Source organism: Pygocentrus nattereri, chromosome 1 (genome assembly GCF_015220715.1).
Source record: "Pygocentrus nattereri isolate fPygNat1 chromosome 1, fPygNat1.pri, whole genome shotgun sequence".
Taxonomy (NCBI): Eukaryota; Metazoa; Chordata; class Actinopteri; order Characiformes; family Serrasalmidae; genus Pygocentrus; species Pygocentrus nattereri.
Window position 1 is genome coordinate 37,090,983 of NC_051211.1, and position 12,826 is coordinate 37,103,808.

A 12,826-nucleotide genomic window follows, 5' to 3' on the forward strand; every position below is an offset into this window, starting at 1 on the left:
CTCACACTCTGCAGTGCGACGTGAAGATTGAGAAGGCAAAGACACACTGATTGAAAGTTAAAATAATTTAGAGGTGCATGGCGGCGCTCGCCAATGGCACAGCTTGACCCCACTGAAATAAAAAATAAACAGCTCTGTGAAGCACGGCCGTCCCGCCGTTCACTCGCCTGCTGCTCTCCGCTTGCTCCCAGCAGAGTGAAGTCAGACATGAGGTTGCCCCTGGCAACAATGTATTCCTCAGTATGATTTTGGGTGAGATGTGTCTGAGTGTATGTGTTAGGGCTGCAACTTTGATAATGGACTGTTATTTGATTAATTGACTAATGAATCTACTTTTTTCGTTTCATGCCATCAGTTGTTCAGTTCCTTGTGTGCAACAAGAGATTTCTTCTGGTGCAGCAATAGAAGCCATGTAGCCCCCTATACTTCCTGTAGTTAATTACAATCTGTCAGAGTGACTGTGAATGCTCATCATAGTCATTTACCACAGATGTATTGGTAACTTACTTTTAAGGTCAGGAAAGAACAGAAAAAAAAACTTTGACTCAAAATCAGTGCAGGAACACATTTTTCCTAGTTTGACCTCTCAACCTACCTGTAGAAGTGCAGGCTGAAGCACCGACACTCATGTGCAGTATGTTGCTCCAGTGGAGTTCGCGACTGTACCCCTGTCACTCAAAAATGGCTTTTAAAGCAGTACAGTCACACGCAGATGTTTGAACACCACTGGTCAAATTACATGTTTTGTTGATATTCTGAGTGACAATATGTTGACATCCTCTACAAAGAACACAATTATGGCATTTTTCTGCAAATGTTAGTGCACAATATCTATTTTTTGCAGAGAGTAACATGCAGCCACTGTTGCATTCACTGAACATCAGTGATGAAAATTTAGGACTGCTTTCACTCCATCGCTATATTTGACTTGTGTGACAGCCTCTACACCTCTAAACAGCATCTGCTGTTTCTTTGTATTATATTTTGTATTTTGAGTCTGTGGGGTGGGGGGGGGGGGGGGGGGTTGGTTGTTTTTTTGTTTTGTTTTTTTACTAATTATTATTTTACTATTATTACTGCTCAAAATAAACAGTTGTAGGCTACACATGCAACATTAAACATTCAGAACATCTGCAAAATTCAGTCATTACGATGTAAACAAGAGCACAACAAAACATTTGGTGTAATGTGCCCCATTCCAGAGATGCTATGTATATGCTGCATCATACCTGAGACAACGTTTTACAACAGTTTTGAAAACACTTTTTTAAATTTATGGTAGAGAGGTAAATGCAGGGTGTTGTAAGGCAAAATAGTTCCCAAAGAAAATTTCAGATTTACCACTATCCGCATATAAAAACTCAGATGATGTGTGCATGTAGGTTCACTGGTCATTTTTGGATGGTAAATAAAACAATAAAAACCCCTGTTTCTTATAGCACTATTGTTAAAAAAAACATTTCTCTACTATGTAACATTTCTCATCAGAACGCATTCAGATTTTCCCCACAGTGGACATTTTTGACTTTGTCAACAGGTTCAGCACGTTACATTCTTGTAAGCATTTCCTGTGTTCCTCTTCTGTCCATGACAGGGCCTGATGATCCTTCTGCAGAACCTACCCACCATGCACTGGGGCAACGAGGAGGTGAGCGTGCTCCTGGCTGAAGCCTATCGGCTGAAGTTCGCCTTTGCAGACGCTCCCAACCACTACAAGAGATGAGGCTGGCTGAGGGACCCCCACAGCACTGTTACTGAAATGAGCCCCCCCCCCCAGCCCACCCCAAAGGCTCCCGATTGCTGCCCCATCATTATGTAGACTTTCACGTGGCGTGTTTATGGGATTAATTCCATGTACAGCTCTCTCGTCTACCGTTCCTCCAGTTCTCTCTGTTCTTACTAACGTGAGCACTCCAGATGTCAGCTGTCACCTGTCCATCAAAAGAAAAGACTTCTCTTAAACCTCCTAATAGACCCAATTACCACCCCCCGCCAAATCTATGCTATTGAAATCCTATTCCTAAAAAGGTAAGCCACCTAAAAGATTTCGAAGCTATGAGGGTGTGTTGTGTAGGCTGATACAATTTTAGCAGTTCATTAGAAAATGCTGAGCTTTCCAGCCTGGCTTTAGAGGGAAGTACTGATACTGTGTGTGAGTGTGTGTGTGTGTATGTGTGTGTGTGAGGATAGTGAGAGGTGTCACTAATGGCACAAATCTTCGATACCAAGCAAAAAAAGCACGCTTCTGCACTCAGTGGTCTCCATTGCAAAAGCGTTGTTATGGTTGCTGGTCAGAAGTGCACTGCATTAAAGGCAATAATTAGGCATTACTCAGACAGGAAGACAGAATATAGATGCTCATCCATACAGCTGCAGAAGCTGTGCAAGAATACCCACCTGCAAGTAGAATCAAAGAACACTTTATTTAAACCTAGGTCTACCTCAGGAGCCAGTCTGCTGAACTGGTGGTGAGATGGAATGCGTTACTTGGGTGAATATATCTGCCTCCATGTTAGAACAATAGCCATGATGTTCATTTCCCTGAACACTTTACTGTTTTTTTTTTTTTTTTTTTTAAATCGATTAAACAAGATTTGCCTTAATTTGGCTGCTCCAGTAGGCCTTTTTTACTTCCAGCTTGCCAGCTATGAAGCAGGTAACTACATTTCCAGTCTAAGCATAACAAATATCATAGTCAGCAGGGCTGTTTGGGGAGTACAGCAAATTTGGTTGCATTTCTGGCAAAAATGTTTAAAGCTATAATGGCTTCTAATGATACCTTAACAAGCCAACATACTGGCACGGTATTATCACACGATTAACTGAGGAGAAAAGATTGTGTTGAAGACAAAGTCCCCTTTGGCCATGTAGAGTTACATAGACTACGACTGTTGTAGTAAACCTAAATACATGTTTATGTTTAAGTTTGTCATTTTTCATAACCAGGTTATTTAGGTGTCATGAAGCCTTATGAACGTGGCCTACAGTAAAGTGTTACCAACAATCTCCTGGCCTTTTATGACCTATGCCAAATATATTCAAATAATAATGCATGTTTTCAAATACACTCCTCTGTGCTACCAGCTGAGCATCCTGCTTTGAGGCATTTAGTTAGGGCTGTCCTCAGTTCCACAACTCCAAACAAAATTAGCCTGATCATTCTGGAATACTGGCTGTTCCCTCACTTTCCAATCAAGCATACATCACATTCAAAGTGAATCCAGGCAGTTTGAAGAGTAGAGGGTCCTAATTTTTGTTTGTTACGTTCACATTTGCACCCATCACTAGTTAAAGTTGTAAGGCAGTCATCACTCACGTCTGACCACAACTGGTAACTTAATTCCAGTTTGTTCATTGATATTACCATGTAGCACTTTTTTATATTTTGAAAATATTCAGTATAATAAAATAATTGAATTTGTGCTACAGTGATGAACTGTAATCTATTTTAATACATTTCCAATTTACCTGAATTCACACTGACTGTATCCAGTTTATGGTGTTTTGTTTGGAGTTTTGGTCTGAGGGACAAAATAAAATGTTTGTTTTGGTTTAACCAGAAGTGTAGTTACCTGCTATTTTAGAAAGTGAAGGAAGTATCAACCCTGAAACATGAATGAGGCCTGTTCTACTAGGAACAGAGAGCCAACGGTTGTTGGAGATGGCTGGAGCATACAATTATAGCTGCTCCAACAAATTAGCCTTTTCAGTTAATGGACTGTCACTTTGAGCTCCTTTTTGGTGTAAAGATCCATACTTGTTGCATGAAACTGTCATTAGGAAGTGTATTTAGGGCAATCCACTCTCGACAAAGCAGATCTTTGCAGTATTCAAACTTTTTGCTCTGCTTCTGATCATGTTTGTCAGGCTTTTAAATTTGTGTAAAAATAGATAAATAATTGACGATATCTGTGAATAGAAAAACTGCACTCAAAATCTATTTTCCTCTGTTTTGTATTAAACGTATTCCTTAAATCAGCTTTTTTTAAAATACTGCTTTTTTTTCTTTTTTTATATACTGTTTACATGAGCCTATTAAGTTGTGCCTAACTTCAGATGTAGAGGTTACCATCCAAAATATTTATTTTTCTTTAATGATAATGATAATTTAAAACAAACTTTGAAGAGCAGAACATTTTCAGCTAGAACGTTCGGTTCTTCTTTCTGTGAGTGCTGAACCTCGGCTCTGCTCTTCAGCAGAGAGCTCACAGTTTGAAGAAGACTCGTGCTAACCATGCTAACTGACACGTGCTGTCCAAAGACTAACATTACTGGACATGTACCATGCTGCGTGTTATCCTTTCTGTCTTTCTCTCTTTCTCTTTGTCTCTTCCTCTGACTATTGCTCTCTTTCTCTTTCATCTTTTTTTTTTTTTCGTTATTCTTGTTTACTCCAGTGTTGGAGTATTTTGTTTTGGGTTTTTTTTTTCTTCTCCCTTTGGGTGGGCGGTGTATGAGGGGTGGTCCTGGAAGCCAGATTAGGATCGTTTCATGACTTCCGTGCTCAGAAACGATTGCTTTTAGAAGAGTGTCAGAAAATTTCTGAAATGTTCTTGAATTAAAATTTGTGTACAGAACAATGACTTTTCAAAGATCTGTAAATAGAAAGAAATGTGTAAATAAATGCTATATATGACCAAACCATTACTGTGTCACCTCATACTGAACATGCTGGATTAATCACAGAAACAGATTCTTGTCTTAATCACCCACCAAGTAGCTCACAATTATTTATTACTAGTGAATAGGGTTGTTGTTCTTTCTTCAACAATAGATATTACAGTGAACCATCGCTAGTTAATTGTTACCTTCATGATTGAACAATGTATTTGATGTTTTCTTAACAATTCCATTTATACACAACGTGGCCAAAAATATTTGGACATCCCTTCTAATTACTTCAGGTGTTTGAGCCACACCCATTGCTAACAGGTAAATAAAATCAAGCAACAAGCAACAATCATGTAGTTTTTTCTATAGACAAACGTGGCTCATACTGAAGAGCTCAGTGCAGCACTGTCATAGGATGCCACTGTTGCCACAAGCCAGTCTGTGAAATTTGTGCCCTGTTAGATCTGCCCCAGTTAACTGTAAGTGCTGTAATGCCATGGAAACCTTTAAGAGCAACAACAGCTCAGCCAAAAAGCAGTAGACCACGTAAACTCTGAGAGCAGGGCTGCAGTGCTGAATCTCATACTATGTGAAATTTGTCTGTCCTCAGTTGTATTACTCACTACACTGGTGCAAGATTGTGTGTCAGTGCATCATGAAATGTATTTCCATGGCCGATCACCACCACACAAGTCCTTAGATCACTGTGCGCAGTGCCAGTGATTGATTTGCAAATCTGGGATTTGCAGGTGCCAGGAGAATGCTAGCTACTGGCATACATAGTGCCAACAGTATAGTATGGTGGAGGAGGGATAATGGTCTGGGGCTGTTTTTCAGGGTTTGCTCCCTTTAGTTTCAGTGAAGAGTAATGTTGATGCTACAGTATACAAAGACTTTTTAGACAGTTGTATGCTTCCAACTTCGTGGCAAGAGTTTGGGGAAGGCCCTATTTTGTTGCAGCATGAATGTGTCCCTCTACACAAAGCAAGATCCATAAACGCATGGTTTGATGAGTTAGGTGTGGAGGAACCCCCTGGTGACCTGCACAGAGCCCTGGCCTCAACTCCATTAAACACCTTTGGAATTAATTGGATCATCGATTATGGCATGAGTCAGGCCTTCTTGTCCAAGATCAGCACCTGACCTCACAAATGCTCATTTTAATGGGCACAGATTCCCACAGAAGCACTATCAAATCTTGTGGAAGCTTTCAAAGAAGAGTGGAGGCTTTTACAGCTGCAAAGAGGGCTACAGGTTAGTGGCCAAAAGTTTTCTTATATCAGCCAAATGAGGCATCATCTGTTTAAATATACATATACTTGTGTTAACAGTACATAAACTGAGATTTTTTTGGTTCTAAATGTAGAAGGGTAAAGGAGCTTAAAGGGGAACCCCACTGAATTTTCCAAGTTTCCACATAATTTAATGGTATACATGTAAACAAAGTCATTCAAAGTGGTTTGATGTGAAACTGGTGCTTCTAGATGGCAGTTTCTGAGACTTTGCAGTAAACTCAGTGTCTACATTTACAAAAATGTTCAGCACAACATGCTCACACTGTAGCACTGAATTCTACTGGCAAGTTCACCCTGTATTATTTTTTGCAGTTCCAACCTGGGTGCACACATCCTTATTTTCCAGAACCTCTTTCTGAGACCTAAACATGCATCCAACTGGGATTTATAAATTTCCTACTTTTTTCAGGATTTGGCTTTGCTTTCCGGTTGACGTTTGCTTTCTATAATCCAACCTTTGCCATCCTCCTGTCCCCAGTGTCCTTTTTTTTTTAACCCAAAATATGGTCACCTTACATCTAACCAACATTATGGTGTGTAGGCCATAGACATGAATGTTGATTAGATACAAACAACAAGCTGTGAGTTGTTGACAAATGATAGACTTCCATATGGTTGATGAGGCCATTAGAATTACAATATAGCAGACTGAGTCAAGATGTCCTACATCTAAATAACACACATCAAAATAAAAAATGAAGCCCCAAAATACAGAATACAGACAGCACATTGCAGAGAAGCTTACCGGCTATTTTATTAACTATCAGTTAACTATAGTGAACAAACTTGCACTTGCCTTCTGAGTTTTATATGGTATTGATTATAAAATATCTTGTTGACGTACTGTTGATGCATTACTTACATTAAGTAGTTGTATTGATATGTTATGTGAAATGGACTAAATGTTACTTCCATTACCCAAACCCTAACCCTGATCCTAATTTTAACCTTAAAACAAAACCTAATCTGGTTAAACTCCACTTACAGACTGGTGTCAGCAGTGTGTCTAAAGCAGCTTGTTGGGGATGTTGAGATGGTCTGTATTAGACATGTCACATGTTCAGTGACCTCTCAGGTTAATATCTACAGATAGAAACTTGAACACTCCAAATAAAGTGAAAAACAACTGAATTCAGCAGAGTTTAAACTCATTTTATTCAGCTGAGTTAAATAAGCATCTCTTGATAAACTATTGAATGTATTCACTGCTGCATCATTGATATGTTGTTAATGTGTTATGGAGAGTCTTGTCGAGTGTTTATTTAATTTGAAATCTTCTTTCTTCTTCTTTCGGCTGCTCCCTTTAGGGGTCGCCACAGCGGATCATCTGCCTCCATCTTGCCTTATCCACTGCCTCCTCTACTTTTACACCAACGATCTCCATGTCCACCTTCACTACATCCATAAACCTTCTCTGAGGTCTACCTCTTCTCCTTCTACCCGGCAGCTCCATCTCCAACATTCTTTGCCCAATATATCCACTATTCCTCCTCAACACATGTCCAAACCATCTCAACCTGGCCTCTCTGGCTTTATCTCCAAACTGACAGAGCCACAGTCTCCAAACCATACATCATAGCAGGATGCACTACTGTCTTGTAAACCTTCCCTTTCACTCTTGTTGCTATCCTTCTGTCACACATCAGCCCTGACACCCGTCTCCACCCACTCCATCCTGCCTGCACCCTCTTCTTCACCTCTTTTCTACACTTTATTTAATCTGAAATGGGCCGCTCAAATAAAATGTCACCAAGCACTTCATATCGTTATAAGTGATTTTTATAACATCCAGTCATTCATTACCGAATTATCGTCAGTATAAAAGAAATGAGCGTACTGGTTTCTAGATTCTACATGACACCAAGTGCTACTGTTTTGATATGTGACAGAGCTAAGCCTTCATATGTGCTAACTTTGGACAAATCAAGATGAAATTACATCTATGTGATTTATGTGTGTCCACAAATCGGTTCTTTACTGGTGTTTCAAACCTACATAATAATAATAATATAATATAATAATATAATATATATATATCATTATATAATATATATAATAATAATAATAAAGAAGCTAACATTTATCTGGACTTATAGTTTGACCTTTGAGAGTATCTGTCCAGTCCACAAAACTGACTTCGCAGACAGCGTGATTGGACTAGTCTCCATAGAAACATCATATTGATTACTATTATTAATAACAACATATATTCCGTATATCACTATTGCTTAGAGCCTTGTGATACACCAGCACCAGTACTTATACACATGCCTTTCATAGTTCATTTTATAAAACTGACTTTTCCTACAGTTTGATTGGGCTTATCTCCATGGAAACATCGCACTGATCACCGGAGGGCTATTTGATACATTTGCACCAGCATAGGTGAGACTGGGCTGGTAAACATGTTTGTGAGTTCCCGGTACAGCAGGCTACAGGGCTAGTGATTAGAGTTTTAATGTGCACACTGGCAAGAGTGAGGGGAGTCCTCATCATCAAGGCTGACTGTTGTTCACAGTCGCATGTAATTACAGACCTGCATCCAGGACGGCATTCAAACAAATTAAAAACACGTTCTGCTCCCCACAACTCCGCTCGCCTGAAAGGTGACAAAACGAGAGAAGCTGCACTGCAGGTTTCATGCAATTAAATAGATGCAACAAGTTAAACTGACGGCTGATGTTGGGGGACAGCAGGCTTCATGCAAAGACAAGCAGCAGTAATTTGTACTTTTCCAAACTAGACGTTGTTGTGATTATTTTATTTCCACTCTGCAGCTGCTGAAATAGGCAGAAAAATCACAGCTGAATTAACTTCAACTGCAGACAAGCACCCTACAACAGCCAGGCTTCTGTACAGCTGTGGAATTAAATTCACATGAATACCTGAAATGTCACAAACAATTATGCAAGTTTCTATCAGCTCTGTGCAAGAGAACTCTACATGATGCACCTTTGAGAAATATGAAGTGATTCTACAGAGAAATATTGGGGAGTCTTTCTTTTTCAGTCTCTTATATTCGAGGTATTTACCAGGTAAGTACTCCAAAGTACTGGATAATTATTTTGGGTTACATGATGATGAGTTCCAAAGCTATGATGCTAACTAAATTACACTGAAGTGCCCAACATAATTAAGTAACCGTAATTAACTCCACCGTACTGTAATAGTTTTGGCTTTAACATACCTGATAAAAACAATGCATTAAATGATTGCACATAAAAGTACAGAACTATCCATTTATTACCTAGTGGGGCCACCTCTAGTTTTTTTTAGCAGCTGGTTTTTGGGGTGACCCACGTCTTGCTAGGTGATGAACTGTAAAATTAGGGGCTAACTAATAATAAATACTACCACAAGCTGTCTGAATGACTGTCCATTTGTGTACTGCTGATAATTGGATGCTCATTTGGGGATCTAACAAGTTAGAATGTAAATTACAGATAACCTTCTCTGCATTCTTGGTCCAGGGTTCTGTCTCACCATGCAGTTTTTCTACTTACCCAGCTAACTTTAAACTGGCAATGACTACTTTTCTACCGTTTTACCTACACATTTTAGGCAGTACGATGTCTTTTTCCTTCTTTGTCGACTCTTCCTCGTGTTTTCCATGTGTGTTCCACCCTCTAAGAATGTCTAAACTGTCGGTGTTGTTAGGTTTTGTGAAGCTTAAACTTCAGAAGGTCTAACTTAAATCTGCTTCATTAGACAGACCCCAGATTAACAGCTTCTTATTGCCCAACTTCAAGTTAAAACAAATGGCATAACATTAATGAGGAACTTCATAAATATTTCAACATTTCTGCACAATTAAATATTTAAGGTGTAAACAAATCATTCAGGGAGGTTTGATGAGAGATTCTCCATTTTAAAGAAACTTTAATCAGAATTAGAATCAGAATTGTTCGCACCATTGTTCACATCTGAAGCATTTCATGCCTCTGAAAAGCTCCCTGCAGAAAGTTGTGTTTATGAATAAGTCTGAGACGTTCTCTTTGGCCTAAAAGATGTTTTTAACTCTATTCCTGGTGGAAAGGTACATGCTGGGCATTGTGAGTCAAAGATACTTTTGCAAATGTATCACTATTTTGCCAACATTACCATTTGTTGATACTTGGAGGTGCTTCTGATTTACTTTACTGCTAAAACATGACATTTCATTGATAGGATATTGTGTATGTTTGTACTAACCACCTTGTTGCTCTGAACAATTATAACGTACTTTACTAAGTCCTTTATCAGTTTAATGGATAGAACCTGTTAGTCATTTCAGTGTATTTGAGTTAGACTGTCTTGGTACTGACCACAATTTGAACCTGTTTGGCACTGGAGTGGTCCAGTGTGAACAATTTACACACTTCGACAAAGACAGAGTTCTCAGATTTCTCATTATATTGAATTCTTTGAGTTTTGTGAAGCCTATTCAATGTTGCAAAAGTACTTGCAAAAGGATACATTTGTGAGCGAGCATGGACAGGTCAATTTAGTATCCAGCCATTTTTCCCCATCGCTTTTCCAAGCAGTGATGATGGACTTCTTACTGCTTCAGCTAAAAGCAAGGAAAAAATTAATAATAATAAAAACAGTGACTATCTTAATAATTTTCATTATTCTTGTTTTGGCAACCTGACAAATTGGCTTTGTTTTAAGAATTCATCATCAGTCAACTGTTTAAGCCAGAATCTGATGGGAACAAACACGCCTGCCATCACTAATTGATCAGATTACCATCTGGGATGGAATAGGTACTAATTAAGAATGGAGGTAACAAATAGAACATACACTATATTACCAAAAGTATTTGCTCATCTGCCTTCACACACATATGAACTTGAGTGACATCCTATTCTTAATCCATAGGGTTTAATATGATATCAGTCCACCCATTGCAGCTGTAAGAGCTTCAACTCTTCTGGGAAGGCTTCCCAAAGGTTTAGGAGTGTGTTTATGGGAATTTTTGACCATTCTTCCAAAAGGGCATTTGTGAGGTCAGACACTGATACTAGACGAGAAGGCCTGGCTCGCAGTCTCTGCTCTAATTTATCTCAAAGGAGTCCAGTGGCGGCGCTTTACATTACTGCATTTGATACTTTGCATTGCACTTGGTGATGTAAGGCTTGGATGCAGCTGCTCAGCCATGAAAACCCATTCCATGAAGCTCTCTACACTGTTCTTGAGCTAATCTGAAGGCCACATGAAGTTTGGAGGTGTGTAGTGATTGACTCTGCTGAAAGTTGTCAACCTCTGTGCACTATGTGCCTCTGACCACCTCTATCATTTTACTTGGCCTACCACTTCGTGGTTTAACACACTTGTGGCCATGTAAGTGATTGGAACTCCTGAATTCAATTATTTGGATGGGTGACTGAATACTTTTGGAAATATAGTGTACATGAGCTGGTGCCCCTAAACCAACACTGTCCCTCTGCAGCCGTAGAGAAGAGCAGTTACAGCTCTCAAAGCACAAGAAATGATACTCTACTCTCTTTGTAGTACTACCAAGTTTCTTGTGTGAGAGAAGGCCAAGCTAGTTTGTAGAACAGGACAATGACCCAGTAACCTTTAAGGACTGAACTGTTCAACTCATTGCACCATGTAGCTACACTCCAGGCAGGCTGTGGATGGACCTGTAGGTCCTAATAATGGAGTTGGCTGGTAGACTAGTGGTAGGTGAGATGGGCCAGCAACCAGAAGGTCATGGGTTTAAATCCCAGGACTGACAGGATATACCTGGTTCTGCCCTTGAGCATGGCACTTAACACCCTCATCACCCAAGGTGTCTTTCTTGCCAGGGCTGTACTGTTCCTAGATCTGCTGTAGTTAGGGTGCAAAATGACATATTTGCCTGTAGGCTTAATAAAATACATAACTTTCCATGTAAAGGAAGGCCTTGTTTCAGTAGAGGAACCTCTTTATTCCTGTTCCCGAAGAGGACAAATAAAAGACAAATATGTGACTGTCCAAAGTCAGCAGGAAAGCCCTCATAATACCTTAAGAACCTGACTAGTCATAACAGAGAACGCTGAGCATTCCACTTGTCAGTACATTGATTTTGTATACTGCTCTGCCTCCGTGCTGATTGTTCTTCCTCATTCAGACAGTTCTAGAATTTTTTCTCCATTGACATGATTCTAAAATGTATGTTCTCCCTATTCATATGGTTATAATGATCTGCCTCTATTCTAGAATTTTCTCTTCATTCACATCATAAAATGCTCTCCCCATTTACACTGTTCTAGAATGTTCTGCCATGTTCACACTAATCCAGAAATTTCGCATCCATTATTCTTGTTCTAGAATGTTCTCTTCCTATTAACACAGTGACTGAATGTTCTCTCCCCATTCACAGTGTTTTACAGGGCCAAATGTTCTCATGATCTGAGGACATGTATGAGAACAACTTTAAACTCTTACCAGATCATGGTGAAATCCACCGCCGATGGCCTCCATAAATCCGCCCCCAAATTCCTCTAGTCTGTGCTCTTTTAACGCTCAAAGTAATTGATAACACAAGTAAAACCAACTAGCTAGCTAAAAGCTGTCATTGGCCGATGGGGCTGTTCTTTTGCAAGAAGTAACATTATGTAATGAGGCAGAATAACTCATTGCTCATGGGTCAAAAGAGACAGTGAGGCTTTAATGTTAGAATCATCATCCAAATACAATACCTCACACTGTACTAGTCTGAAAGCCCGGGTTTTATATAAAACGAATCATAATAGAAAAGGGGTAACAAGTTAGTATTCAAGCAAAAGAGAGCGGTGATTGGAGTGAGATGGAGGGCAGAGAATCATGTGACCCCTCTGGGGATTCTAAGAAATGGAGTCTAGAGGCCTCTGAGCCCGAGGGATGTGTGACATGTTCATTTTTGCCACATGTATTGTGCTGTCCGACGTTTCAAGCAATGCTCACTTGCGCTA

General features: G+C 39.6%; 1 protein-coding gene across 2 annotated transcripts in view; it reads left to right on the top strand.

Moving 5' to 3' along the window:
• The window catches only part of tbc1d22a (TBC1 domain family, member 22a), a 211,767-nt gene extending 207,123 nt beyond the window's left edge, over positions 1-4,644 (top strand). For both annotated transcript variants that reach the window (XM_017697029.2, XM_017697028.2), the window contains exon 13: positions 1,595-4,644. In XM_017697029.2, the coding sequence (XP_017552518.1) occupies positions 1,595-1,723 (129 nt within the window). In that variant the 3' untranslated portion in view covers positions 1,724-4,644. The remainder of the gene's footprint in view (positions 1-1,594) is intronic.
• Positions 4,645-12,826: the final 8,182 nt, after the last annotated feature.